The 27,725-nt window shown below is 36.5% G+C and overlaps 4 protein-coding genes across 6 annotated transcripts; 2 read left to right on the forward strand and 2 right to left on the reverse strand.

Annotated features, from left to right (window-relative positions):
• Positions 1–279: 279 nt before the first annotated feature.
• LOC137737634 (BEL1-like homeodomain protein 3) lies at positions 280–4,054 on the reverse strand. 2 transcript variants are annotated; one of them, XM_068477178.2, is made up of 5 exons: positions 3,336–4,054; positions 2,006–3,003; positions 1,524–1,900; positions 1,360–1,420; positions 280–1,085 (listed from the first exon to the last, which is right to left on the reverse strand). In XM_068477178.2, exons 2-5 carry the CDS (start codon positions 2,858–2,860, stop codon positions 621–623), a joined length of 1,758 nt encoding a protein of 585 aa, XP_068333279.1. In that variant the 5' UTR covers positions 2,861–3,003; positions 3,336–4,054; the 3' UTR covers positions 280–620. The 2 variants fall into 2 exon arrangements, with proteins under 2 accessions (XP_068333279.1, XP_088542463.1); XM_088686337.1 differs by lacking the exon at positions 3,336–4,054 and having other exon boundaries at positions 2,006–3,122.
• Positions 4,055–6,492: 2,438 nt separating this feature from the next.
• LOC137747444 (putative ubiquitin-conjugating enzyme E2 18) lies at positions 6,493–8,892 on the forward strand. The gene is made up of 6 exons (XM_068487556.2): positions 6,493–6,662; positions 6,746–6,849; positions 6,951–7,053; positions 7,274–7,337; positions 8,527–8,615; positions 8,704–8,892. Exons 1-6 carry the CDS (start codon positions 6,633–6,635, stop codon positions 8,797–8,799), a joined length of 486 nt encoding a protein of 161 aa, XP_068343657.1. The 5' UTR covers positions 6,493–6,632; the 3' UTR covers positions 8,800–8,892.
• A 1,107-nt stretch (positions 8,893–9,999) lies between these two features.
• On the forward strand, positions 10,000–12,793 carry LOC137740417 (uncharacterized). Of its 2 annotated transcripts, none has more exons than XM_088685949.1 (9): positions 10,000–10,305; positions 10,421–10,488; positions 10,584–10,680; positions 10,770–10,898; positions 11,111–11,219; positions 11,321–11,465; positions 11,655–11,697; positions 12,090–12,263; positions 12,389–12,793. In XM_088685949.1, the coding sequence occupies exons 1-9, from the start codon at positions 10,087–10,089 to the stop codon at positions 12,392–12,394; spliced, it is 990 nt and encodes a 329-aa protein (XP_088542075.1). In that variant the 5' UTR covers positions 10,000–10,086; the 3' UTR covers positions 12,395–12,793. The 2 variants fall into 2 exon arrangements, with proteins under 2 accessions (XP_088542075.1, XP_068336395.1); XM_068480294.2 differs by having other exon boundaries at positions 10,003–10,305; positions 12,472–12,793.
• A 448-nt stretch (positions 12,794–13,241) lies between these two features.
• On the reverse strand, positions 13,242–19,294 carry LOC137740410 (cytokinin dehydrogenase 5). The gene is made up of 5 exons (XM_068480289.2): positions 17,863–19,294; positions 16,923–17,050; positions 16,256–16,531; positions 14,845–15,107; positions 13,242–13,692 (listed from the first exon to the last, which is right to left on the reverse strand). The coding sequence occupies exons 1-5, from the start codon at positions 18,452–18,454 to the stop codon at positions 13,335–13,337; spliced, it is 1,617 nt and encodes a 538-aa protein (XP_068336390.1). The 5' UTR covers positions 18,455–19,294; the 3' UTR covers positions 13,242–13,334.
• Positions 19,295–27,725: the final 8,431 nt, after the last annotated feature.

The following is a 27,725-nucleotide window of genomic DNA, read 5'->3' on the forward strand; positions in this document are numbered from 1 at the left end:
GTACACAACAGATTTCACGGCCCTCGTTAAGAAGACATTCTTGTGTACAACCGAACGCGTGCAACATTCCTCTTAGGGATAGACATGGGTGATATAAAACTACAAAGAGTTGCAATTTTGTATTTGTAGTTGCACAGACACGTGATCCAAGGCTTAGTACATCATATTTTCATCTCATAAAGAGGTACATCTTTCTCCCGACATGTCACATGAGAATAAAAAGAATTACTTCTTATTACCCTCGATTTCATGTAAATTTCCAAATAATGCAAACCAAAATTGTAAACAAAAATCAGGCAATTCTTGTATCAGGCTTATTTCCAGATGAGATTACACATTTTGAGGTCACACTTGTACAGTTTCCAAGTTCCTTATTCAATGAATGCACAAGATATGCCTTCACCTTATATCTTTACAAACTAGTTTACAAATATGCCTAAGGCTTCTTCTTCTTCCACCAAGCTCTGTTATATTACACGTTGGTACCAGTATCATGCACACATCTACATCTACACCCGCTTGCTAGAGCAGCGAAACAAGCATTCTGTTTCTCGAAGATCATTGCCTGAGGCCGCTTACCGCCCAATATTTGGAGGCGATAATCCTCTCGGACTACAAAATCAAGTAACGGGTGGGTATTGCCAAACCTGTATTAAATGTTGTTGCTCCGGATCCTCATAGTGGCAATCCAAAGAAGTTACCGCATCATTAGCTCTTACATGGGATCCGGTAGATGGAGGAAATGCATTGTGTTCTTCGCCATGCCGTAACTCCAACGCAAGTGACACATCGCTGCCAACTGTGAAATGATCCAACCTTGGCATGTCATATGTGGAATTGTGACCCGACTTCGAGTCATGCAATTTCCCTGGTTCAATACTATCAGCAGTTGCGGATATCAGGCTTTCGTGCAACTCCTCTTTCCTGTCCTCAGATGCTGAGAAATCAACTCTTGCTTCTTCCTTAAGTGCGTTTTCAGGTGAAGATTTCGAATCCATGTCCAGATCACCGAATTCTTCTTTGTATATATCCTCAATCATGGGTTTCCAAAGGCGTACCCTTGCATTGATAAACCAGTTGGCAACCTGATAACGGACAATGCTAGTTATGACACTATGCAAACAAAACAGGGGTGTGATGAAATGTTTCAAGGTAAGCTACGATATTCAAGTGATACGAAGAAATTACAACATTGAGTCAAACATTTCGATGGCGTTGAAAAGGAAAGAGCAAGGATTAAAGTTCACATTTTCAACCGACTGATAGTTGAATCCCAATTCAAAACCGTGCACATTTAAGAAACCATAACGTAAAAAATAAATAGTGATCCCATAGGAAGAAACCTAGAAGTCATCTTACCTGGTTTCTGGTTAATCCAGTCTGCCTTGCAAGCATAATCTTTTCTGAATCCTTCGGGTAACTGGAGGGACACCAAAAACCACAAAAGAATCAGTGACCAAAGTTCTTAAGAGATTGCCATGTATCATTTTCAGTTAAGGCGAAAAAGGTGCTCAAGTACATACGGAAGAAGGAAATGTTCGAACAGCCAGGCACGAAGGATTGTAACAGAGCTTTCCGGGAGTCCTCTCTGAGGCCTCCAAGCATGCTGCAATCCACCAAGCTGCTGAAATGCCCTCTGCTGTCTGAGCTGTTGGTCCACATAGCGGAGGCGGGGTATTACTGATCCTTGACCATCAGATGAATTATCTTGCTCTCCCAGGCTTTTCCTCGTCACTTGAATTTGGCCCTTGATTGCATCACGCAAACTGCGAAAGTGACGTGAAATTGCTTGGAGAGCAAGGGCAGTGTATGGTCCAGCAGCCCCGTTCCCAGCCACCTTGTCAAAATATGACACCACGGCTTGCATTTGATGGTAATATTGTTTGTATCTTTGATCTACCTGCAATACGGCATATCACTTAATGACCTTGCAAAATAAGTAACATAAACAAGATTTAAAGACCCAATATGAAACAAAAAATTCTTACGAATTGTGGTTATTTACCTCATTCAACATGGACAAAAGTTTAGTCTTCTTGTTCTGCAAATCCTGCCGTTCTGATGGTGATAACTCGATAGAAGAGACAGCGCTTGATTTGCTAGGATCTGTTGATCTCCGTAAATGTTGATCACTCCCATCAGTCTCTTTGGTAACGTCTATTCCACTCCGCTTAAAGCTCTGGTTCTTGTTCAATCGAGACTGCTTCAGAGCCTTTCGGACATTTACCACTTCATCAAGTAACTGTTGTGCTGCCTTGAGGTACTTGGAGCTTAACATAGTGTTTGCAGAACCTAATGATTCATCCAAGTATGCTTCAGAGCGCATTTCTTTGGATCCCGATGAACACAAAGGATTGTAGAAAGCCTGTGTCTTGACAGCCTCATGGCCACCTCCATATAACCCCGATGCCAAGCTTTCGAAGTTTCTAAACTCCTCGCTTTGATTGTACTCGTCGCCCTTCCCTAGCACCGGAGCATTGCTCAAAACCGAAGACAGACTTGAATTCGGATACTGGTACTGAAACGACGGCAGAGATACTGTTTGCGGAATTTGGGTGGAAAGGCTGAGAGACAATCCATGATCCTGAATACCATGTTTCCCAATCAAGGAATCGCCGCCAATGTCACAATCCCTGACTTGATCACTCGTTGGCGGAATAAACATCATTTCATTCCTAACCCCCTCAGAGTCAGGATACTTCTGAGGGGGCAAATTGCCGCCAGACAAGACCTCGGAGTAGGATCCGGCGGCATAAGAAGCCTGATTCAGATACATCATCATGTTTCCGGGCGGTTCGGGGTCCCCTTGATAAGGGTTCAGTAAGTTCTGGTTACCCAAATTCTGGAAATAGGTAGCCATAACTCAATAGCCTAGTATCTTCTTCCTCTGTCTCCAACTCTTTGAGTAAAATTCGGGGATCCAATCCAAATTACCGATCTTTCTCACAAATTAAACGATAACCAATCGAATTGGCGATACCCATTTAATCAAATTACTGATTCCTACAAAAAAAAATAAAAAAAAAAAAAAAAAAAAAAAAAAGAAATTCATCAAATTTACCAAACTTAAGAACCCACCAAAATTACCAAAAGCAAAAACCTAATTCAGAAGATATGCAGACAGGGTTATCAAACTAGAAGACAAGCAAAAACTGCTAACCCAAATTTGAAATAATCCAAGGTGAACTACACCAGTGGAGATTAGTGCTAATAATCAATATTAATACTGATTTCATAACCAAAATACTAACATAATCAGCATAATTAATCAAAAAATGGAAAACAGAGAAAAGGGTAAGAACTGAAGCAGCAGGGGAGGTGAAAAATCGAAATACCTGAAGGAAAAAAAAATGGAGAAACTTTGAAGAATTGGAGTTGAAGGAGTGGAAGAAGGAGAACAACAAGAACAAGAAAACTGTAGCTATCTTCTTCGGCTCTCCAGAATCGGAGACAGACACGAATCCCGAGAGAGAAAAATGAGAATTCCCGAACAAGAACAACCTCCTTATGATTGGAACAACGGCACCTACTTCGACCCAGTTTAAATATATTTTATTAATGCCCAATTGAATATCAACACCAACTCGAGTTTTTTATTCCCCGAACGAATTTAAAAATTCAAATACTCTGTTTTTTTTGTATTACGACAGAAAAACCATTAATTTTAACCATTACTATATTCCTTCTTAAACGAGAGAGAGCGTTCGCAAGTGTTTTTGACATTTTGTAATCGTTGATAATTAAATTAATAAATAACGTATTTTTTCATGACACGTCACATAATTTATAAATGTGAAATTTAAAAAATTTGTAACAGTATTTTAAAAAAAAATGGAAATATTGGTTTGGCGATATGTATACGCTAGCACAGGAAAAAAAAACAGAGGAAGAAAGTTCTTGAAGAAGACAGAGTAGAGAGAGAAAGGGGGGAGAGAGAGAGAGAGTTGGGGAGTGGAATGTGGGTGGTGGTGACTGGGTGAGGGGTGGCGGCTGGTGGTGGTTTGCTTAAGAGGATTCAATCAAACGTTGTTACGCTAATGGTTAACTGGTAACCACCGTTTGGTGAGTCAAGTGAGTCGATTCTATTCTCTCTTGAATTTTCTTTCTTCACTTTTTTAAAATTGCAAGCATAGGACCTCTTTTTTTTTTTTTTTCTTTTTTTTTGTGAAAATTTCACCTGAGTATATATATATTTTTATTTTACATTAATCACCTAAACTTAGGTTGTGTAACAATCTAGTGTATTCGATGTCGGAAACTTGTCGGATATTTAATTTAAATATCATTATGAGAATAATGAGAGCTTAAAATTGTTACATAAACTTAGGAAGGTGAAGTTTCGAACTCATAACGCTTGAGTAAATAATGAGATGGTTACACTAGTAACTGTATAGAGGTGTTTTTTTTTTTTTTAATAATAAAACATCACACATGTTGTACATACAGGTAGTTAAATGCAAGTCACAAACAATATCAATACGAGTAGTGAGTCGATGATGTAATGATCCAACTCAAGGCTGGTTGTGGCCCTTTTTTATCTTTCAACTCCAACCATGTGACTTTTTATGTTTACGTCTTTTTTTGACATGTGGGAGGTTTGCTTCACACTCTTCACATATCGATCAGTCCCAGACTCTAACACCTACCCTTAACATTAAAATCGAACTTTTTAGCCCCTAAAATTCATGTATTAGAGAAAGTGTTGGGGCAAGATTTTAACTTTCGAGTTTTTGAACTCCCTTGAAGATAGCCTTAGTAATTCTCATACTTTTACACGCACGATAAATGTCATGGATGTTTTTGAAAAAGGACTCTCTTGAACGTGACATGATCATTATTTGATAAAAATATGAATACCAGACGAAGGTGCCAAATTGTCAAAAGGCATGAAGTACAAGTGGTTGATTGTGAATATATTTTAGAGTAGATGTTATTTGCATGAAAATATAGAATATAGGGGGTATTATGCAATATTTCCCCATTCATTTTTTAAATTCGGATAATAAAAGGTTGTAGGTGGAAAACGTGAAGTGGCGAACTCACGTGTGTAGTTTACTCGAACCCATGTAGGCTCGTGGTCGGTAGCTTGGTTGTCTTGTCGGAGGGCCATACGGTGCGTTTTGGTACACGCTAACGAGTAACGACGGTATTACGGTCCGTTAACTCTGAATTGTGGTCCCGCCATTACGCACTTATGAAATTACAGTTTTAGCTTTTACTTGTTTTGGTAACCATTTATGATTTTTGTAATTAAAAAGCTTAAATTAGATGATAAGGTCCATCAATAACTTTCCTTTTTTGGTATGAAGATCCATCATCATTTAACATTACAAATGCCATAATTAACAGAAATTTGGGACCTTTTTCTTCTTCTTTTTTAAGAAATTTTGGGCCTTATATTTAAGAAATGAGAAAATCAATTTGAACTGAGTTGAGCAATTAATTCGTTCATAAAATGCCTTCTAAAATTTAAGTAAACTTTACTAATAAAAAAGTTTGAATAAATTCAACTCTAGGAAAGATATATGTTCACCAACCGATGACAAATTTAAAATAAATTCAACTCTAGGAAAGATATATGTTCACCAACCGATGATGAATTTAATTAAACACTAACTTTGAAAACATACAGAACGCGAAAAAAAAAATCTTCTTAAAAGGGTTTTTAGTGGTATGAGATTTATCATTCTCCGATAGGCAACGCTCGACATATATTGGCATGATTCGACAGGGGACGCTTGATATGCCTACTAAGTACTTAACGAAATTAATTGCTGACAGAACTTGGTTGAAATTGAATGTTTCTATTCAAACAAAAGGTTTTGACCTTGACACTAGAATCTTATAACGTATAATTTCTAAGTTTGCTAATATGACACATCAATAAAAACTTAAACGCATAAAATAAAAAATTCTCACAAATTCACAAGTTCATGTTAAAACCTTTTAAATTGCCAATTTCCTCAATTGCCAAACAGTTTGCACCAGATGTATAATCCAACTATATTACTCCACCAAATCTACCTAATTATATATAATTTAGATTAATGACCCAATTGTTCAGATCCAAACATTGCAAAACCAATCATTATATTTCTTAAAACAACAAACTAATTAAGCTACTAATTGTAAATTTATAAGATTAATTAGACGACCCCCGTGTTCAATTTGGTGTGACTTTTTCCAAATTGACATTATTATTTTTTTGGTAGGAGAATAATTTTTTGTTCGTAGTAATTAAAAATAAAAAACGACGGCAACGACCTGCACCAATACTTAAAAAAAAAAAAAAAAAAAAAAAAAAGAGAGGGAGCGAACGAACACGCGGATTCCGTGATCAAATATTATCAACGTGGCAAATCAGGAAACCTCCAAAAGCTTCTAGTGCGGCAGTGGGGCCCCCGGAGATATTTCTGATGAGATTGCCGATTACTATCACGCTCGTGGATACCTTTTTGCTAAAATGTATATTTTTTATTTATTTTTTATTGTCTAGAAAATTAAAATAATTTCTGGAAATTTCAGAGAAAATTGAGAGTAAAAGATAGCCGAGGAAGGAGAGTAGGAAGGAGCACTCGAATCCGCCGTTGCTGACGTCCGCCTCTTTCTCTCTCTCACTTGCTTAGGAAGCGATGACGAGCTCCTCCGCCACTTCACGCAAGGTTTACTTCTCTCTGTATATACAATTTTAAATTGTTTTTCCTTTTTGTTTAATCGTTTTTAATGGAATTTTTTGGGTGCGTAGGCTTTGAGCAAGATCGCCTGCAATCGGCTGCAGAAAGAGCTGGTGGAGTGGCAGGTGAATCCTCCGGCAGGTTTCAAGCACAAAGTCACCGATAATCTTCAGAGGTTCCATTCCAATTTCTTTATATTTAATTTAATTTTAATATCTCTTTTGTTTGCGATTAATTTTGTGATAAATGTTAATTTCTTTGAATTTTGGTGTGAAGATGGGTCATCGAAGTCACCGGAGCCCCGGGAACTCTATACGCTAACGAAATTTATCAGCTCCAAGTCGATTTCCCCGAGCATTATCCCATGGAGGCACCACAGGTCCATAAGATTCTGAATTTAACTTTTGGTTTCCTCTTGATTCTGTTTGGTTGCCGAGAAATTGTTTCGAAACCGAAGAATTGATTATTGGGTTCAAACCATTTAAGTAATCAAACCTACTGTTTGGTTCTAGAGTTGTAGTTGTTAGGGTTTCGAAAACTTGACGAAAACAGAACGATAAGTAATTTGAAGTTTTCGCTTAAATTACTGATGTATTCAGGTGATTTTTGTCCCTCCGGCTCCACTGCATCCTCACATTTACAGCAATGGCCATATCTGTTTAGGTACCGATCTTGTCTTTTAACTTTGTTTTAGTATTTTCCGCTATCTTTAGTTGTTTTCAGTAATTGGGTTAGTATGGAACTAATGTCTCGGTGTGAATTCCTGCTTTCTTCATATGGAAGATCAAAAATTAGATGGCTATTATATTATTCGAGTCATTGTATGTGATCGTTAGTTTCATTCTATCAAAATGATGACTAGTTGTTAAGTTGGTCAACTGTTACATCGCAATATTTGCTTGCAAGTTAGGCAACCTTATAATAAGTTTAATTGGATTCTATTGAATTTGCTGACCATTAGAGTTTAACCTTGCCTTGGAGAATATCCTTCTATTATTTGCAACTAAGCTTGACGAAAACGTTACCTAATGTTTGGATCTTAGCACTAGCAATTTAGAATGTTTCATTTTATCGTTCTGTGGTAGAAATCTAATGTCTCATGTCAAGCAAATACAACCCTCTGGTGCTTACTGTAGCGAGTACACATAATCGCGGGACATGTCTAGTTGGATTTTGTGATATTCTGAATTGGCTTGATATGAAGATTGGCAAGAAAATAAACTAGAAGTTAGTGTGGTGCCCAGCATACGATCAGGTTTAGTTGTGAACTATGAAAATCAGGCCGATAGCTTTTATTATTAAATCTCATTGAGTGTTATAGCCATATGGTGAATTTAAAAAGAAAGGACCAGGGATACCTAAGAAACTTTGACAATAGCTCTTAGTTGAAGGTCAAATTTAAGTTCCAGAGGCATGGCTGCATGAGGTACACCCAAGCTCACAGTGTCCCTTACGTTTGCGTCCATAATCAGCTGCATGAGGTCATTGGATAGAATCTTCTAGGTGCTGGGAGTCATTCGGTATCCCTTACGTTTGCATCTATACTTGTTATTGCTCTTTTGAGCTTTTAAAGTTGCAAACTTTCGTCTTTCAAGCACAAGATATCTTATTTTTGTTGCCAGAAATGATGAGATAACAATAAAGGGGAAACTATCATCTTCTTTTTGTTATCCTTGATTCCCTATGGATTGTGTGCCTAAGGTAGCCCGAGCTGTTTGATCATGTAATGTTTAATTTATTGTTGTCGTTTACATATTCTCGCTTCTGCAATGGAATAGATAGCTGTCATGTACCTGATAATGAGCAACAGCCAATTGATTTTCCAGTTAACGGTTTTTGTTTTCATTTGCAGATATTCTATATGATTCATGGTCCCCAGCCATGACGGTTAGTTCCATCTGTATCAGCATTCTCTCCATGTTATCGAGTTCCACGGTGAAGGTATGGTTCAGTTTGATGAATTTATAGCTTTGGATTATTCCACTTCACCCTACGTGACTTCGTTATAACACGACCCTCATTTGTGCAGCAACGCCCAGCGGATAACGATCGTTACGTGAAGAACTGCAGGAACGGCAGATCTCCCAAGGAGACGAGATGGTGGTTCCATGATGACAAAGTGTAATGCAATGACCTAACGAATATTAATTAATTATGTATAAAAAAAGATTGTTTTGGAATCAACTATTTAATCAATGTTAACGGACATGTCCCCCCACCCCGCAACATATTGGTTGCCATTGCTTGGAAGTTGGAATGCATGTGTCGAGTCGAGTGAGGTGGATGCGAATCAGATTGCGTAGCTGCAACAACTGTGAATACGGTCAGATATCATGTCTGCATCCTTGCTTTTACAAACAGTAAGCTCGTTGGTTGATCGATGAGACTTGTGCCGTTTCGGTTAGAAGCGTTTTTGGCTATTCTAAAAACAGTCTCGAGTTAACTGTTTTTTCATACAACTGATAGCGGGGTGGCGGCAATTGCTTCCGGAGGTGGTAAATCAACTAACAATGGTTGTTAATGGACACTCGTTAAGATCTATTTAATTTGATATCATTATAAATGTGAGATTGGTCGTAGTGATAATAGTGTAAGGTGAGATCAAACTAAATGGATCTTAATGGGTACTCATTAAAAACCTAATAGATTGATTTGCCGCCTAATTGCACGGATTTAACTGTTTTTGGATACAACTGATATCGGGGTGGGGATATTGGACTCCTCTTGATCAGCAAATGAGTTACAAGTTCCTTGCAACTTAGAAAGCCTTTTACGTTTTCGACTTGCTACTCAGTTTGCTCTATCAATTAGAACAAGAAATTTCAACGGAAAGGATAGTTTATCAACTAATTCCGAAGCTAGAATTTATTTAAGCTAATAAAGAGAATGCGCAGTAGTGGGAAGAATCCATATTACACAAATAGTCAGAGTATAGATAACAATGCAACATAAGTATAACACTCAAACCTAGATGAGATAATTATTACGCAACAAGAAACAAACTCTTACATTTACTTGGGTGGATCTCATAATTGCTAGTGATCCCTTGTTCACCACAGAAGATTCAGCTAACTAAGTCCAGGAGGAGCAAAAAAGAAAAAGTTTGAGTGGGCAAAAATAAAGGTTTAAGTTTAAATTTATTCATATTTTCCACATCACCATACTTTTATGGTTTCATCATCTTCCAAGGTGTTGGCCAACATAGCTCGATTCGGGGTATGTCATGTATCACCAATAAGAAATAAGCATGTTAATTAGACACAAAGTAATACAATCATCAACTTTTATATCATTTAATTTACAAAATTTAGCATCTCTTGCCTTAACCGTCATAAAATATCCACAACGGTTAACTTCAGCTGTGTTTCCCTCCGCCAAGAAGCAAGTGCGAGAGGTTTAGTTAGCGGAACAAATGCTATCGCGACGGCTTCCTTTCACGGCGGTTTCTTTCTCATGGGGGCGGTCCGGCCTATCGAACTTGCTCCCCTCCCAGACGATTCAGACGGTGCAGCCGTCTCTCCACTCACTCTCCGTTTGCCCTAATAAAGCTAGCATAATCCCCTTCTGTTCTTCCAGTCCTCAAATCTCCGCCGAACTCACCGACTCAATCCCCCAACCGCCGTCGAAACAAGTAACCCTAATTTCCCTCTAATTTTATTTTCAATCTCGTTGTTTTTGCATAATCAAACCAAATTTATCGTTTTTTCAACAGAAGATTGTATTTTGAATGTTTGTTTCGGTTGCAGGGTCCTATTGAACCCGGACTGTATCTGGTCGGAACTCCGATCGGAAACCTCGAAGATATCACTCTACGGTGCTTTCTCAATCTCTACATACAAAGTTGCAAACCATGTATTTGTTTTCTTTTCATTTTTTAATATGATATCGGACCGAATTTTGCCAATGCAGGGCTCTCCGAGTGTTAAAATCAGCTCATGTAATACTTTCCGAAGACACTCGGCATTCGGGGAAGTTGCTCCACCATTATAGCATCAAAACTCCCCTTGTAAGTGAATAGGGGTTATTATATTTTTGGGATTCTGAGTTGGTTAGTTTTTAGTTTTAGTCATTTTGATTTATGCTTTTAGATTACAGCTGAGCTATCACAAATTCAATGAAGCTCAAAGGGGGCAAACAGTGTTGAAGCGGTTGAAGGAAGGTGAAATTGTGGCGCTCATAAGCGATGCTGGGATGCCGGGCATCAGTGATCCTGGTACGGACTTGGTGAGGGTCTACCCCTTTTCTCTAGTTTCCTTTGCTTTTACAGCAAGTAATTCATCATGTATCAGCTTGAATTGATTTTGTAAATTGTTTAGTCATTCGTGACAACATGACTTCGGAGTAATGTAGTGTGTATTATTGCAGATATGGTATTTATATATAGTCTTATAGATGTATCACGTAGCAGTGCAATTGATATCAAGGTTTTGGTGCAGGCAAAGCTATGCGTGGATGAAAACATCCCTGTCATTCCTATACCTGGGCCGTCCGCATTTGTGGCTGCTCTCTCTGCCTCTGGCCTGTCCACAGAGGAGTTTACATTTGGTAAGTTTTTCAAGGAATTGATGTTGCTGATATTCTTCTTGGTGGATGTGGCTTGGATGGATCAAGATACATAGTTTTGTATACCGATTGTACTTCTGCAGTTGGATTTCTCTCTAAACATGCTGGATCTAGAAGAGAGAGGCTGATGGTTTCAGCAAATGAGGCAGCGACTCAAATATTTTATGTACCTCCCCATAAGCTTCATCAGTTTCTTGAAGAGACTTCTTCACTTTTTGGTTTTTCAAGGTAAATACTTTATCTAATTGTTTTATTAGTTTTTCGTTATGATGAGTCCCCACTTAGTGGGAAAAGGCTTTGTTGTTGTTGTTGTTGTTGTATGAGTCACCAATTGAAATTCCATGGTTGGATCTATGCGCTATTACTGGTTGAGTGGTTGTACAAAATGATGACCTTTTTTGTATAATTGTGTTGCAGAAAATGTGTCATAGCTCGTGAAATTACAAAAATTCATGAAGAGGTAGGTGGTTTGTGGCGATGTCTCTTGATGTCTCTTATTTATCTCTGGTAACACTCTTATTTCACACGATCTAGGAACTTAGCTAGTGCTTCGCGATGTGATTCAAAATTCTTAGAACCCAGATCCCATTGGGGAATAACTGAATAGATCAGCTGCGCACATTGTATGAATGTAATTAATATGATGTGCTAACATTGTCGTTTCTTTCTCAAAACAAAAAAAAAAAAACAAAACAAAAAAAAAACAAAAAAACAACTGATAAAATTGCTAATTCTGTTGATATTTTTTTGAATTTTTCAAATGCTAGCATGTTCTTCCACAAATAGAATTGCTATTATGTTGTGATCTCAGACTTAATAAATGGCATGCCCCTAAATTTAACGTCTTATCAGTTCTGGCGGGGTACATTGGGGGAAGCTGAAGAAGCGTACTCTACTCACCAGCCAAAAGGTGAAATTACAGTATTAATTGAAGGAAAGGAAGATTCTCCGGTTGTAGCTCCTTCAGAGTCTCAGCTTGAGGATGAGTTAAGAGATTTGATCTCCAGCGGGCATAGTCTTTCCACGGTAATGACTTCTGTTTATCATATTGAACGCCACTTTTTCTGACATATGTTTGTATTTCTAATGACTTGTTGCATATTCATTTTACTCGGCGCCTCACTTACTAGTGACCGAAATGCATTTACCAGGTTTAACAAAATCATTAGGAATGATCTTTTCTTCTGTTATTATGAACCGTTGAGTGGTTTGACAACTCTTTATGTTCATATAGGCTGTCAAATTAGTGGCTGACGGGACATCAGTGCGAAGGAAAACGATATATTCAATCGCATTGAAAAAATTCGGGAAGCAACTCGGTTCACAGAGTGATGCACATCCATGCAAGCCACAGCTAGATGAATAAACCTTAGATGTTATTGGCAGACCGCCGGACCAGATATTACGCGAGTAGGTTTATCTTTGATATTTTTGTACTGCAATCACATTATCTACTCCAATTTGTATGTCTGTCAGGGGCTAAATTTTAGAGAACAAAGAGCTCAGGGTAGACTAAAATTTAATTTATATTAAGTTTGATTTTGTCTAATTACAAAGCTGTAGTTCATGCGTTCTACTTCTACCCGGTGACCAATCTAAGAAGGGTATAACAGTAAATTGACAAACCATGAAGGATGATGGAGTGATGATCAGAGTCCAGCTTGTGTTGGATGAGGTTGCGGATAAAGACGTCGAGTCCCAGAACAAAACCAGACTGGGCTGTCCGGATCACGGGCGCTGGATTGTGATCGTGGGCCCCATTCGGGTCCATCGCTTCTCACTCTCACCTAACAAACCCTAAGAAACGAGAAATTCTTGGGTACGGATGGTCATGCCACCTCACCTCTACAACCAAGAGCACAAAAACATTGTATCTCATTCCATTACTATTTTCCGGCCCCATCGACACTATCCTAGTTCCGCACAATGAGTCTCCGGCCTTGGCTGGACAGTCACGTGATATGAGCATTCAGACCGAAAAACTCTTAAAAAAAAGGCCTCCTCTTTCTCATAACCAGTACCCATTTGGTAATAAAAAAGATTTCATCTAACGGTATATGTACAAGACTAACCCTAAAAACTGTATGTTTTGGTCATCTAAGAAACCGACAATTTATCACCACCAACACCAAGACTAGAAGAAACCGATGAAGGGCTGAAAATACGTTGGCCGGTGGCTAAAATGCGCCGAGGGTCGAACTCCATCTTCCTCTTGTAAAACCGGGCCCACTTATCTCCAAAGTGGTCCATCCACTCCTCCTGCGTAGTATAGTGCGGGAGGTACTGTTTCACCTCGATCCCCGCATCACCGCAGAATCTGAGGATCCGACGGTTCTGATTGGTCAGGTGCTCCAGGGTGTGGGTCTCGTCCCCGGTATCCAAGGCAGTTCTTAGCAGCGCCACAAGGTAAAATATGTCCTCGTCGGGCGTCACCACAGAGTTACTCTGGTCCCACCTACACAGAATCAAAACAAAACAAACGACAATGAGCAAAACATGTTTTTGGAATTAAAGGCTGTGTTAATAATAATATTGTACTGTGATAGCTAACGGCAATGTTTCTGGAACTAAGCTCGCGAAACGACATGAGTGACATCCCACCAGTGGATCTACTGACATGAGAATCCTTACGTTTGGACGATCCCGTCGACTTCATTGGCTGTTTCTACTCGAAGCCAAAAAACCCAGCACTGTGTTTGTTCGTGTGGATCCTGGACCAAGTCCAACTATAGGTAATTATATATACGCTGTCATGTCCAAATTACACTCAACTCAGGAGAAAAGCCATGGACGTTAAGTGTGGAAAATGATCCTCGTCGGATCGTGACCATTCATCGTACATCGTACGATCAATTTTCGTTAGGTGCTATTTATATTTAATTTTAAAATTTAAATTTTAAAATAATTTCTAACATCACAATATACGGTGAACGGTCACGGAATCCTTAAAATCTCATAGAAAAGGTTCTGACGACGATCTTTTTCCGTCAAGTGCTATACTATTCAAATCTTGTACGAGAAAAGAGTCAGTAGAGCAACCCACGATGAACTACTTTGTCACATTACTCTCACAATAGTCTGACAGTATGCATTGGTAGTAGCACTTACGTAAGGCAAATATTATCCAAATACAACGAGACATGTTCCTTTTGACAAGTACACGACGACCCAGCCAAATTGTCCTACCTAAAAGTTTCTCCACATGAACAATGGCATCTCTACCAACCTCCCTAAGCACCAACCCTAATAGCCTTTATAATATTGAGGATTTTATCCTCAAGATTATGGGATCATCTACTTAATCTCCAATCATTCTTTCTCAATTATTGAGGATGTACGCAGCTTCTGTCACAAGAGATTCTATTTGCCTATATAGTTAATAGTATAATTACCAGAGTGTTTAGAGCTAGGCTCAACAAATGCAATAACCTAGATTCACACTTTATTTTTGTTAATGAAGATGATTAAAATCATGTATTTTTCTATTAACTATAGTGCACATGCTGCATGCAACAGCTATGTCGTTATATTTGCAGGCACATGCATGCATGCAGTGAAAAGAACATATATATATATATATATATGCGCATGAGGCTGTGGAACTCACTTGTCTTTGTTCATGGGGTAAATCAGAATGGGTCCGCTTGTCTTATTTCCCAAAATGCCCTTGAACACTCCTTCGTTGAAGTCAGAAATCCTTGATTTGGGGACAAAAAGGTTAAGCCATGGATGGGGGACGTCCCACAAACCCTTGGATCGGAGCTTCAACTCGGCCTTGTGAACGCGGTCCAGAAAATCCACGTATGGAAGATCAGTTGTGAAGACTGACGTCGGTACAAAATCCAGTTTTTCCAACAAATCCTCTATTTCCTGCGAGAAAAACAAATTCCCAAAGCACAGTTTTTAATTGTTTGTTGTTTTAAATGCACGTATTATTTAAAGGATAATGCTAGGAATATCAATTTTTTTAAAATAAATTACAGACTAAATGATGTGTCACCAATAAGAAACAAACACATTAATCGACACTTAATTAATAATCCAATTATCTACAACCACATCATTTGGTTTAAAAAAATTTGATTTCTCTAGCATTACCCTTATTTAAAACAATTACAATCACAGTATGTTTAAAAGAAAGCTACTTTTGTCAGGATAAGTTTCATTATTCTGTTTAAATTTCAAATTAAGAGGAATAATTTGGTGGGTGGGCGGCTTAGATTTAGTAAATGTATAATTAGTAACAATTAGAAAAAAAATGTTTATTCGATCTTAGGTTCGAATAGGATAATAGATCACAGATCTTCCATGTTTTATTGCTAATGTCTTGTATACATAGTACCTTTAATTATTATATACTCTAAGACTCTAATCATCTCAATCAGATAATCTAGGGTTTAGTGGGACATCCTTCTAAATTAACGAATCTAGCAAAGCATAGCTCTAATTGTTTTTAAATTTTAATACATATGATAGGGTTGGAAGCTGCTCTAAGAAAGCACTTTAAACAATCACTGAAACGATTTTAAATTAGTCTCAAAAGCCTGAGAGTGCCAACCAATTAGCGCTCTTACTGTTTATTCTAATGTATACTTTCTAGAAGTTGGTGTTGCTTTAGTATTACTAAAAAAAATTCAGTATGTCAGAAACACGGTCTGATATATTATATATCATAATACAAATGGTTTAAAATTTTATTTTTTTAAGTATTAAACCACTTGTATTATAACATTTAGCGTGCTAAGCCATATTCCCACACAATAAAAATCTCTCTAGCATTACACACTCCATGCATGACACCATGTCCTCGCTCATTACTTTTTAAATATTTCATATTTGTTATATTCTACGACACTCTTAAGTTACGTATTCTATAGTATTTTTCTTTTCTTTCTCTCTCTATTTCAACTGTTACCGGTAGCTTGCAGTAGACTTACAAATTTTTAATACCCAAGTCTAATACATCACCAACCGCCTAATAAAACTATATTAGAGTGTAAATGCGAGTATAATCATACCTTGTCAATTGTATCGGCAGTCGATTCGTCGTAATTTTTCGTAATCTCCAAGCAATATAAAACACCACCTTCAGAATCAATGGAGGTGATTTTGACAGGGTTGCTAGGGGAGAAGAAAGATGACCTCCAATTGTTGATGAGGCCTTCATCGACAATAACGAAACCCTCGACATAGTCGAATTTCTGGCTGGAAGGTTGCCCATGCAGAGAGATGAGGAATTCCTGGTCTTTGGTAAAAGCCGAAAAATTGGAATACAGTACTCGGATCCACCTCACCTATTGACAACAAAGACAATAAAAACAAATTTTTTTTTAATAAAGCTGCAACAAAAAGATTTAGAAAAGAGACCACGTCACACGTCAACAACATTGCCAGCTAATGGACCCATCATCCATTCCCTTATCACCCCTAAGTAGGTCATGCATGATACCTTGCTAGCTTTTTAGGTTTTTGTCACTAATTAACATATATTAGGAAAGTTTTGCAAAAGTACGGATGTGGCCCACTACCACCTTGGAAGATGTAACCAACCAAAACCTTCGGAGTAATGTTATTTAGACGCTCAAAACTAATATATTTAATAACAATTAATGCTATTTAGACACATAAAACTCTTTAATACATGGTGTCTAAATATCACCGACTTGATATGAAAGAGAGATATACCCTTTGGGGGGATGGTTCGAGCGCAATCCTAGCCCTAGTGATGATTCCAAACTGGCCTAGCCCACCAAGAACAGCGTGGAACAGCTCTGAGTTTTGCTCTTCTGAACATGTCAATAGCTGGCCTTTGCCTGTTGTTAAACAAGAATTAGGTCACTTCAATACATCAATTGTATATGTACTCGAAGATTTACCATATGTTGATTATGCATGATGAGATCATACAAGGCAATCAGTTTAATTGGCAGCAACGACAACAACCTATAATTAGATAATATAATTAATTAATATGCTAGACAAGGATATTAACTTATAACTAATTAAACTACCATTGTAGCTATTTCGAGCCTTAAATAATTAGTAAAACAAAGATTTGATGAAATAGTGATATAATCTCTTTGATGAAAATAATTAATGAATAAATTAAAATACTACAATTTCTACGTGACGCTGATGAAACAATATAAAAACAACCATGTTAAAGAGATATTCATGTGGTCATGTGTACAGTTTAAACTGCAACTGAAAACATCCTTCATGACATAAGAAGGTGACTAAAAGTATAAAATGGGCAAATCTTAGAATCCAATAAAATCTGCAAACACCAATTAGGAAAATGAATAAGAATTATTACTAAATATTGAGCATACCTATATTATTACTAAAACAATGTTCTGCTCAACTGTTCATATAAACAAATTATACTAAGACGAACCAGCAATGATATTTTAACCACATTTATTGTTAACAATTTTTCTAATACGAGGCAGTCGAGTTTCATATATATAGATAGATCAACCTACTTTAGAATCAATAAATGTGGTAGAAATAACATTATTCTACTAATAAACCTTAATAGTGAATATTGGTAATAAGATGGGAAATTAAACACACCATGAAAATAAATAAAATAACAGAAATGAATGAAATATGTAACCCGAACCTGTAACAACGTCGAGCTCATGAACATTACTAATCTGAGGTCCATAATTGAAAGCTTGGCCGCTGATTCCGGCGTTGGAAAGGGTTCCTCCGACTGTTAAGTACAAATAATCAGTCCACGACTTCGGTGCGAGTCCATACTCCAGCGTGCTCCTGAGCACATCTATCCACAACTCCCCACCCCACGTATCAATATACATCCCCTTCTCCGACACTCGAGCCGCCTGACCCGGCCTCCCCGATCTCAACGATCCCCCGCTCATCTGAATCACGACACCGTTGTTGGTCTGCGCCTGCCCGTTGATGGAGTGCCCGTGGCCTCTGGCCGAGACCGTGAACCCGTGCGGCGAAGAGTAGGCTGCCCGCACCAGTCCCGCCACGTCTTGGGCGGAGGCCGGGTGTAAAACGGCCAAGGGCGCCGCTCTGCTCATCAGGCCGAAATCTTTCGAAGCGGTATCCACGTCAGATGGGTCTACACTGAGCTGTCCGTCGACGACGAGGCGAAGAAGCTCCGTTGGATCCACGGTTAAACCAACCGTGAGAATAAGTCGACAGATTGCGAATGTAATTAAAACAAGCTTGGTAGTTGCCATGTGTTTAAGTACGTTACTATTCTTGTTCTTGTTCTTGATCTTGATTTTCTTTGTTTGGTTTAAAATGATGAATTAGGTATAGGATTACATACTGGAGGAGGAGGAGGAGGCGGCGGCGGCTAGAAGGATGAAGGATTAGAGAACTGTGGACAACGGCGGAGATAAGTAGGTGGCGGTGGTGGTATCCAGCTATACTCTAGCTATATATAGAGTATAGTGAGTGAGACCGTGAGAGGAAGAAATTAACGAAATAAATAAGAGAAACATGAGAAGGAACAAAATCTTTGTGGCAGAGGGAGGGAGGGAGGGACGTGTGGTCGCGGAGATAACGTAAGGCTGATTTCGCTTTAAAGATTTTGTACGCAACATGCACAGATTCGCTCAGCTCCTCTTTCTTCCTTTCTTTTCCATAACAAGATTTCTTCACGTTCCAAGACTGCAAGTACACTCACATACATATATATACTGTGTGAATAATATCTATCTAGATATACTATATAATATTTTAGCAGATAAGGTAACGAGGAATATATGTATATATGTAAATATTTTCTCTCTCACTCTACAATTTTCCGAGGCAACAAACAACAAATCATACAGAGATTCTGAGATTCTGACTGTGTGCCCCTCTCTTTTGTGTCTTAGGATATAACATGCAGGTCCTCAATTTAAAGGACAAGGGACTCTTTGAGAGAATGGGCCCGGTGTGGGGTCGAGGACATGTGGCTGTTCACGTGGAAGGGTTGAGGGACACGTGCACGGAAGAGCTCTATTTTTTCCCTCTTATGACCCATTACCATATTACGATGCATTACCCACTGCACTGCCCAGAGACCCTGCTTTGAGGAGGAAGAAGGGAAGGGAAGGGATGAGGGGATGAGGAAATAATGGGGCCCACACGTGGATACGGAGGATCTTTGTGGGGACACGAGCGAGGGAACATTCACGTGGGTGCAGCACCACTGCGACGATGTTCATTCAGCTTAATGCAGCAACCAATAAAGATTTGAAGATTCTCTCTCCCTTCCCTTTCTTTCTTTTTAGCTGCTAGGGTTTCTTTAGTCTTTTACGAAAGCCTCCCTCCCTCACTCCCTCTCAATCCTCATCAAACCAACACCACACAACACAACACAACCAGATGTGTAATTAATTAAATTAATCAATATTAACTTTTAAGCCCTAAAGAAAATCGCAGAATCTAAGGTTAGGTTACAAACGACTATTTATGGACTTAATTATGGTGCTTTCCAAACTAAAAACATTCATAAAACATCAAGTGGGCGTTTGGAAATTAGTCGGTCTTTTTAAGTGATGATAGATCGATGTCAATTTCTCAATTGGTATTTTTGGCACCCACTTTTGGATTTTCCTTGGATTGGTCAAGTTTTGCTACGAATCAGACTTAGTTGGTTATAAACTTAACAATTTTAATTGACGTGGCCATAGTTTAGTCAAGTCACCCAGCTTGTTAATAAAAAGAGGATTCTGATCAATGTCTCGTACCAAGATTTTATAGGTTTTTATAATTGTTTTTATATTTTATACTAGTAATATTCTATACTAAAAAGCAACTTATGTGAAGGGAGACTCAAACTTAAGTTGAAAACATGATATCTGCAAAAAGCTCACCATTGCAGATTTATAAGTCATCAACTTGCAAAAACATGGCCAAGATCAATTCATAGTTTCCCTCCCTCTCTCTCTAATCTAATACTAATCCAAATGTTAATTATGTGTAGAGAGTTTCAAACTTGAATATAGAGCAGAGGAGCATACTATTCTAGTCAATTTGACGAATCCCAAATATGCTAAAATTAAGATATATAGGTTCAAGTTACACCAATAACAACCTAAAAACCTCCATGGAGAATACATTCAAAGGCCTAAAAATTCTATTGTTTATGTGAGTGAGCAAAAAAAAAAACAAATTAAGAAAGGTAATAGTTACATTGTAAAACAGTTTTTGGTTAAAGAAGTCATTATTTAGGAGGGCTCTCTTCAAATTGACCACTCTTCCACCTTGCCTAGCAATGAAAATGATTATCCAATCGGGTGAGTGCATATTTTAAGGAGTGAGGATTCTCAAGTCACATCCGTTCATCGTACATCATGTAGTCAGAAATCAATGTAAATTTTTTTAATTTAAAATTGAATATAAACAGTACTTGATGAAAACTGGCTGCATGATGTACAATGAACGATGAACAGACGCGATTGAAGAATCCTCAGATCCTCGAAAAGAGGATCCGGCGAGGATCCTCTCTCTATTTTAAGCTTTCATACATGTGGACACTTGTTGGACCACCTAAAAGTAGCTTGTCTAATTCACTTGTCTTCCACCACAGACATGAAGTAAGGGATAATTAGGATTAATATACGGGTAATGCTAGAAGATTATTCATTTAAACTATATTTTGTAAATCATATGACATGTTTATTGATGATTGAATTAATATTAAGGAAAACTAATGAAAATGGCTTGAAAACTTTGAGTTTTAACGATAAGGACAAAATAAAGGGTAAAGTGAATAGTACCAGGATTGACTTTTTAGTGTAAAAATATGGTTTTTCATTAAAGTAAATAACACCGTGGACTTTTCGTTAAAACTCCCTTACTATTATTTAAGTATTGATTAACATGCTTATTTTCTATTTCGGACACGTCATATGCTTGTAAATGTGGTCTAAAAAATTGGTCTGTCCAACATTACTCTTCATATATTGCAGTGTGTTAACCTTGATCTTTGTTTTTTTACTTTTTTTTAATAATTAAACTAGGTAATGGTGAAAATATAGGTTAACCCGAACACGTAGAAAGAAGGGTGTTGGAAGTAACGTGTGGGTCAAGGTCCACTACGTAAAGGGAAATCTCTCTCACACCCTCATTTTCTACCTTGATACCTTTCTCTATTTCTAAATTTTGAATTAAATAGCAAATAACTAAAAAACATATAAATTAACATGATATACATGAAAGAAAAATGGTACTTAAAAATCATTTTTCTGTATGTGTTAGGAAATTGGGGTTTTGTTGAGAATGACATTGACAATATAAAAGTTAAGTCGTGCATGTAATCTCATTTTCTTCCATTAAACAAGTCCACATGAACTGGGGACGCATGCATATATTTTCTTTCTTGGTGTGAATAGTTGGACCTAGCTAGCTTGCTTGCTTGGTTGTATAACATTTCTATATAAATTAAAGAATAGAGTTTTAATGAAAAATCTAGAGTACTGTTTATTTTAACGAAAAATCATATTTTTATACTAAAAAATTAATATTAATACTATTCACTTTATCGTTTATTTTATCCTTATCATTAAAATTCAAAATTTTATAGTCCTTTTCATTCGTTTTCCTATTAAATAACTTGTAAATGAAATTTGACCTAGATTTGAATTTGATGACCATTTGTCAGATCAATGTTGTAAACGAGGAAAATACTTCCAAATTATTCCAACTGTTAAATCCATATCAACACTCGCCTTTTTCTGTTCAAAAGATTGAGTCTTGACATTAAAGCCCTGTCTCTGTCGGGTAGCCAAAGCCAACTGGATTAGATGTGAGAAGTTTGGTTGTACAATTATATTAAATAATTTAGCTTAATGAATTAATCCTTGTTTAATCTGTCGACAAGAAGAGGTGAGTTGACAGTGCCTAATGACCTTCAGACTTGGGATTGCAACACGAGTCCGGTCCAAAGACCAACACCAATCAACTTGTGTACCAATAATTTTAATGGCCAACTGTTTTAATCAGCATCCAATTTGGACTTTACGTAGATAAATATGCATGCTTAGGACCCCATTAACTTATAGTAATGAGTTAACTATGATCCATTATCTTAACACATTAGAAATAAAGCCCAATTTATAAATATAATCGTCAATATTTTATAAGGAACATAAATTATCAAGCAACTGAAAACCACAAAACAAAAATTCGTTTTTGTCTACTTTGTATACATGCATTTTTCTATCATGCACAACTACGGTCGGTTAAGATTATAATTGAAATAAAGGAAAATTAATAAAAATGATTTGAAAATTTTGAAATTTAACAAAAATGACAAAATAAAGGTTAAAGTGAATAGTATTATGATTAACTTTTTAGTGTAAAAATGTGATTTTTTGTTAAAGTTAACAGTACCGAAAGCTTTTCGATAAAGTTCCTTCGAAATAATGGATAAACATGCAACGTGCACAAATTGATAACCATCCTCTCATTTTCTTATGATCCAAAGCATGCACATAATCTTTTTTCTCTAACTCTCAACGATCATGCATCAAATACTAAATTCAGCTGCTCGCATTGTGATTTTATTAACATTCTAAATAAAAATAGATAAAATATGAACTTATACTCTTTTCTTTATTAAGGGTTTCACACAATTAATTAGATGATTAGTTAAAATGATTGTACAAGTCATCAATTAGTTAGTAGGTTTGTTAGTATTTGGTTAGAGTTACTAGGATTTCTGTTATAAAAACAAAGTTGTATAATCATTGTATAACTTGAATACAAGTCTCATATTTCTCTCTCTAAACTCTCTAGTTCATTTTTCTCTCTTTTACTCCTTCCTCAGTTTCTTTATCAGTCTCGAATATTTCAATGTAGTTAACATTCTTAAACATTATTGTGTAAAAAATCCATTTTATTTTTTAGTTAACACTTAATCGCACTTTACGAAAAGGAAAAAGAAATCTAAAATCCTCCATGAGATTAAGTACGGCAATGACATTTGGTTTACCAATTTGGTCATTCCCCTCCTCACTCCTTCAATATGATTAGTTGGGATTAAATTATGAGAAAGATTAATTAGTGCGATTTTAAGCACCAACAAAAGTGATAATGATATAATTAATAAAATAATCGATATGAGGTCGTTTTTAAGCTGTAATTGCTCTTTTCAATAAAAGTTTGGCAAATAAGTGGAATTGGGGGCTCTCTCTCTCTCTCTTCTTCTTATATCTTCTGTGCGTCTGTAAAAGAAGGAGAAAGTCGTTTTGTCGATCTGCTTTATGATTCGTTCATGCTGTCTTTGCTTTTGAGTTTAAACTCAACTTTTACAACAAAATGTGTGGTTTTTTCTTCCTCAAAGTGCAAAGCAATGGGTCTACAAAGGTCCTGCACAAGTGTCACTTTACAGGCAAAGCTGCTCATGAAAGCAAACACAATCACTTTTGTGTTAGTGTATAACATAGCAGCCTCTTTTCCTTCCCGACACCAATTGTTCCCTAGCTTAGATTCTTAAACTTTTTTCTTCTTTTTACTTCAAAAAATTGTAATTAAAGGGGAGCTAAATCACAGATTATATTGCGCATTGAAACCCTAATTATGACTTGCCGTGAAGAATATCAATAGCTAATTAGTTAGCTGGGGTTTAAATTAAAAAGTGAATTAGACAGTGTAAAGATGCATGCCAGAAGTGAGAAAAGTTTTGCTTTCCTTGGGTCTTGATGATTTTAATTACATGAAGAACAGCTCATTCCCCATTGTTTTCATTATCATTATTGGTCCCCGAATTTCTCTTTACTATATTATAGAACGGGAGCAAGCTGCCAAGCACCATGCAGTGCATGCAAACTAGTTTAATTAGTCCTTTTTAAAACCCTATAGTATTAAATTAAATTAAATTAAATATTTGTAATTTCTCCTAGAATCATGCAAGGAATGGGTTTAAAGACATGAATGAGCCAACATGATCCTTTCTGGTTCATTTTGGTGAGGATCTTGAAGATTTATAAATTGTATTCGTTCATCGTACATCGCGCAGTCAGTTTTTATCAAGTATTGTTTATGTTTAATTTTAAATAAAAATATTTAAAATAATTTTTGACCGTACAATATACGATGAATGAACATAATTAACGAATCTTTAGATGCTCATAAAGAGGATCCAGATTCATGAATGAGCATCTGAATTGAACAGTAGTGATAACATAATAATTAACATTTCACATCAGTGATGACTGAGGAGGGCACAAAATGTAAACAAATACTGGTAAGATATTGTTAAGCGTCCATCGCAGCTGATTGCTCATTACGTGGGTCACCTTTGTGTAATACAATACTAGCTATAGGGAGCTTAAAGTCGCATATCGAACAGGGATATCATGCATGCATATGGATTATTGGCTTTTATGCATAATAGTATATGCCTATAATATACAGTAGCCTCTTGTCGCATATGTGAGCATGTGGCAATTTACTCTTGTACATGTTATTTTTTATTTGTAATTTTTGTTTGAAATATATATATTTTTTTAAATTAAAGAAATAAAGGGGTAAAAATACCCCTTACAGTGGGTAATATTATTCTGTTGGTTTGGATTTTTTTTAGATTAAATTGTTTTATTTTGAAATCCTAATTAAATTTATGAATGATGCACCCTTTTTGCCTTTTGATTATATATATATATATATATATATATATATATATTTATTAGATGCAACTACACTAAACACATTAATATATTGAAATGAAGTAAATGGTTTTCGAATCAATGCATGCATGGCATCAAACATCACGAATAATACCCCAAAATTTACGCATGAAATGAAAGTCGTGCATGTAACTCAATGCACATGAAAAATGTGTAAGAAATTAGAACGTACGTGTTATAGTATTTGAACACACAAAATTGACACTTGCTAAAATAATCTCTAATATAGGCAAAACTCACATTCAATAGTAAGATCCACATGTGTTAAAGAATTTTGTGTCAAATTTGTGCATCCAAATAGCTGAAAGAAATAAGGTATATATATGCAATTAATGTCAGAATCTAAGAGTGAGCTACATGTGAAAGATAGATGTAAAATGTGGTAATGCAGTACTAATTTGAGTGGTTGTGTGCATGAGCTTATAGCTAATATGAAAGATGAAGTGTCACTTAATTTAGTAGACCTAAGTGAATAATTAGGGTTAGGTATTGGATTCTACATGGCATAATTAGTAAATTTGCCAATAAATATAAAGAAAAATATAGGATGATGCCAAAGAGGAAGAAATGGATTTACGGAGAATTGGAGATCGATGCATGGGCAACTTGCTGTGGGAAATTCCAGAACAAATATGATGTCAGATAGCAAATTAATAATTAAATTGGATCTGGCAATCTGCTACTATAATCCCCGATCGAATGATGGACACCAAGATTCTGTGCTAGATTTTAATCTTGTAGCTTAGCTTTTGCATGGGGGAATGCAATTAAGCACATTTATGCAAATTGTGACGTCGACATAGCCATACTACTTTCATTTATTAATAATTTGGGTAAAGTACAAAAAACTACCTCAACTATTCGGATCACGACAGTTTCATACCTCATCTTTTAAAATTGACAATTTCATACCGCATCTTATTAATTTGTGACAATGTCATACCTCCGTCAATTTTTCTGTTAGTTTTTCTGTTAAATGTTGACGTGGTAAGAGACAGGGACCACTTTCTATTAAAAAATTATTAAAAACTAAAAAAAATATTTAATATTTTTAAAATATTAAAATAATAAATAAAAGTAAAATTAAAAAAAAAAAAAGGGTAAAGTACAAAAAACTACCTCAACTATTGGGATCATAACAGTTTCATACCTCATCTTTTAAAATTGACAATGTCATACCGCATCTTACGAATTTGTGACAATGTCACAGCTCTATCAATTTTTCTGTTAAGTACTGACGCGGTTTGATTCAAAACATACTTTCTATTAAGAAATAATTAAAAACTAAAAGATAATTATTTAATATTTTTTAAATATTAAAATAATAATAAAAAGCAGAGAGAAAAAAAAAAAAAAAAAACCATCAGTTTGTCCCTCCCCTCCCTCTCCCCCCCCCCTCATCTCTCTTCTCCCCATCTTCATTTTCTTCCCCCTACCAGCAAACCCAAAAAAATAAAAAAATAAAAAAATTTTGAAAACCCAACAACCCCCCTGCGGAAGAACAAGAAGGAGAAGGAGGAGGAGGAGGAGGAAGAAGAAGAAGAGGAAAAAAAGGAGGAAGGAAAAAAAAATAAAATTCCCCCCTGTTGGCGCGGAAGAAGAAGAAGGGAGAAGGAGAATGAGGAGGAAGAAGAAGAGGAAGAAAAGGAGGAGGAAGAAGAAGAAGAGGAAGAAAAAATGAAAAAAAAATTGAAAACCCATCAACACCCCCTGCAGAAGAAGAAGAAGGAGAAGGAGGAAGAAGAAGAGGAAAAAAAGGAGGAAGGAATTTTTTTTTTTTTTTTTTTTTTTTAAACCATCAACTCTCCTGCGGAAGAAGAAGAAGAAGGAGGAAGAAGAAGAGGAGGAAAAAAAGAAGGAAAAAAAAAATTTGAAAACCCATCAAACTCCAAATCCACCACTTTCATCCATTCTTCACATCCTCCATCTTCTCTGCGCACCCATCTTCCCACCGACGGGATCTGGGGGTTTTTTTTTTTTTGTTGGGATTTGTAGGTGGGGGAAGAAGATGAAGATGGGGAGAGGAGGGAGGAGGGAGGAGGGAGGAGGGAGGAGGGGGGGGAGGGGAGGGAAGAAATGAGGGGTTTTTTTTTTTTTCCTTCTTATTTTTTTATTATTTTAATATTTAAAAAATATTAAAAAATTATTTTTTAGTTTTTAATAATTTTTTAATAGAAAGTAGGTCTCAAATTAAGTCACGTCAGCACTTAACAGAAAAATTAACAGAAAATTTGGTTGAGGTATAACATTGTCACAAATTCATAAGATGCGGTATGACATTGTCAATTTTAAAAGATGAAGTATGAAACTGTCGTGACCCCAATAGTTGAGGTAGTTTTTTGTACTTTACCCTCTTTTTTTTTAATTTTACTTTTATTTATTATTTTAATATTTAAAAAATATTAAATATTTTTTTTAGTTTTTAATACTATTTTATTAATTTTTTTAATAGAAAGTGGTCCCCGTCTCTTGCCACGTCAGTATTTAACAGAAAAACTAACAGAAAAATTGACGGAGGTATGACATTGTCACAAATTCGTAAGATGCGGTATGACATTGTCAATTTTAAAAGATAAGGTATGAAACTGTCGTGACCCCAATAGTTAAAGTATTTTTTGTACTTTACCCTAATAAATTTAATGTCGAAGGTCACGAAAAAAAAAATATATATATCAAGCTTTCAGTATCATGACTGAAGGTCGCAGCCTCTCACTGAAATAATGAACATGAACATTGCTGCAAATTAACAGGCTGCGTCTTCTCTTGTTGCAAAAATTTAGAATCACTAAATTTCTGGGGAGGTCTCTCGCTTGGAGTTTTCATG

The sequence above is a fragment of the Pyrus communis genome, chromosome 15, assembly GCF_041283825.1.
Source record: "Pyrus communis isolate YQ-2024b chromosome 15, ASM4128382v1, whole genome shotgun sequence".
NCBI lineage: Eukaryota > Viridiplantae > Streptophyta > Magnoliopsida > Rosales > Rosaceae > Pyrus > Pyrus communis.

Bases quoted from the DNA above. Each gene is read 5' to 3' on its own strand.
- LOC137737634 (XM_068477178.2), bottom strand. From the start codon at position 2,860: ATGGCTACCTATTTCCAGAATTTGGGTAACCAGAACTTACTGAACCCT. The intron at 1,421-1,523 runs GTATGTACTTGA...GTGTCCCTCCAG, and splicing joins TTCGAACATTTCCTTCTTCC to TTACCCGAAGGATTCAGAAA. The intron at 1,086-1,359 runs GTAAGATGACTT...GTCCGTTATCAG, and splicing joins CTGGATTAACCAGAAACCAG to GTTGCCAACTGGTTTATCAA.
- LOC137747444 (XM_068487556.2), top strand. From the start codon at position 6,633: ATGACGAGCTCCTCCGCCACTTCACGCAAG. The intron at 6,850-6,950 runs GTTCCATTCCAA...TTTGGTGTGAAG, and splicing joins GTCACCGATAATCTTCAGAG to ATGGGTCATCGAAGTCACCG. The intron at 8,616-8,703 runs GTATGGTTCAGT...TCATTTGTGCAG, and splicing joins TATCGAGTTCCACGGTGAAG to CAACGCCCAGCGGATAACGA.
- LOC137740417 (XM_068480294.2), top strand. From the start codon at position 10,087: ATGCTATCGCGACGGCTTCCTTTCACGGCGGTTTCTTTCTCATGGGGG. The intron at 10,489-10,583 runs GTGCTTTCTCAA...TTGCCAATGCAG, and splicing joins CTCGAAGATATCACTCTACG to GGCTCTCCGAGTGTTAAAAT. The intron at 10,899-11,110 runs GTGAGGGTCTAC...GTTTTGGTGCAG, and splicing joins GTGATCCTGGTACGGACTTG to GCAAAGCTATGCGTGGATGA.
- LOC137740410 (XM_068480289.2), bottom strand. From the start codon at position 18,454: ATGGCAACTACCAAGCTTGTTTTAATTACATTCGCAATCTGTCGACTT. The intron at 16,532-16,922 runs GTATATCTCTCT...TGTTGTCAATAG, and splicing joins TCGAACCATCCCCCCAAAGG to GTGAGGTGGATCCGAGTACT. The intron at 15,108-16,255 runs GTATGATTATAC...TTTTTCTCGCAG, and splicing joins CTGCCGATACAATTGACAAG to GAAATAGAGGATTTGTTGGA.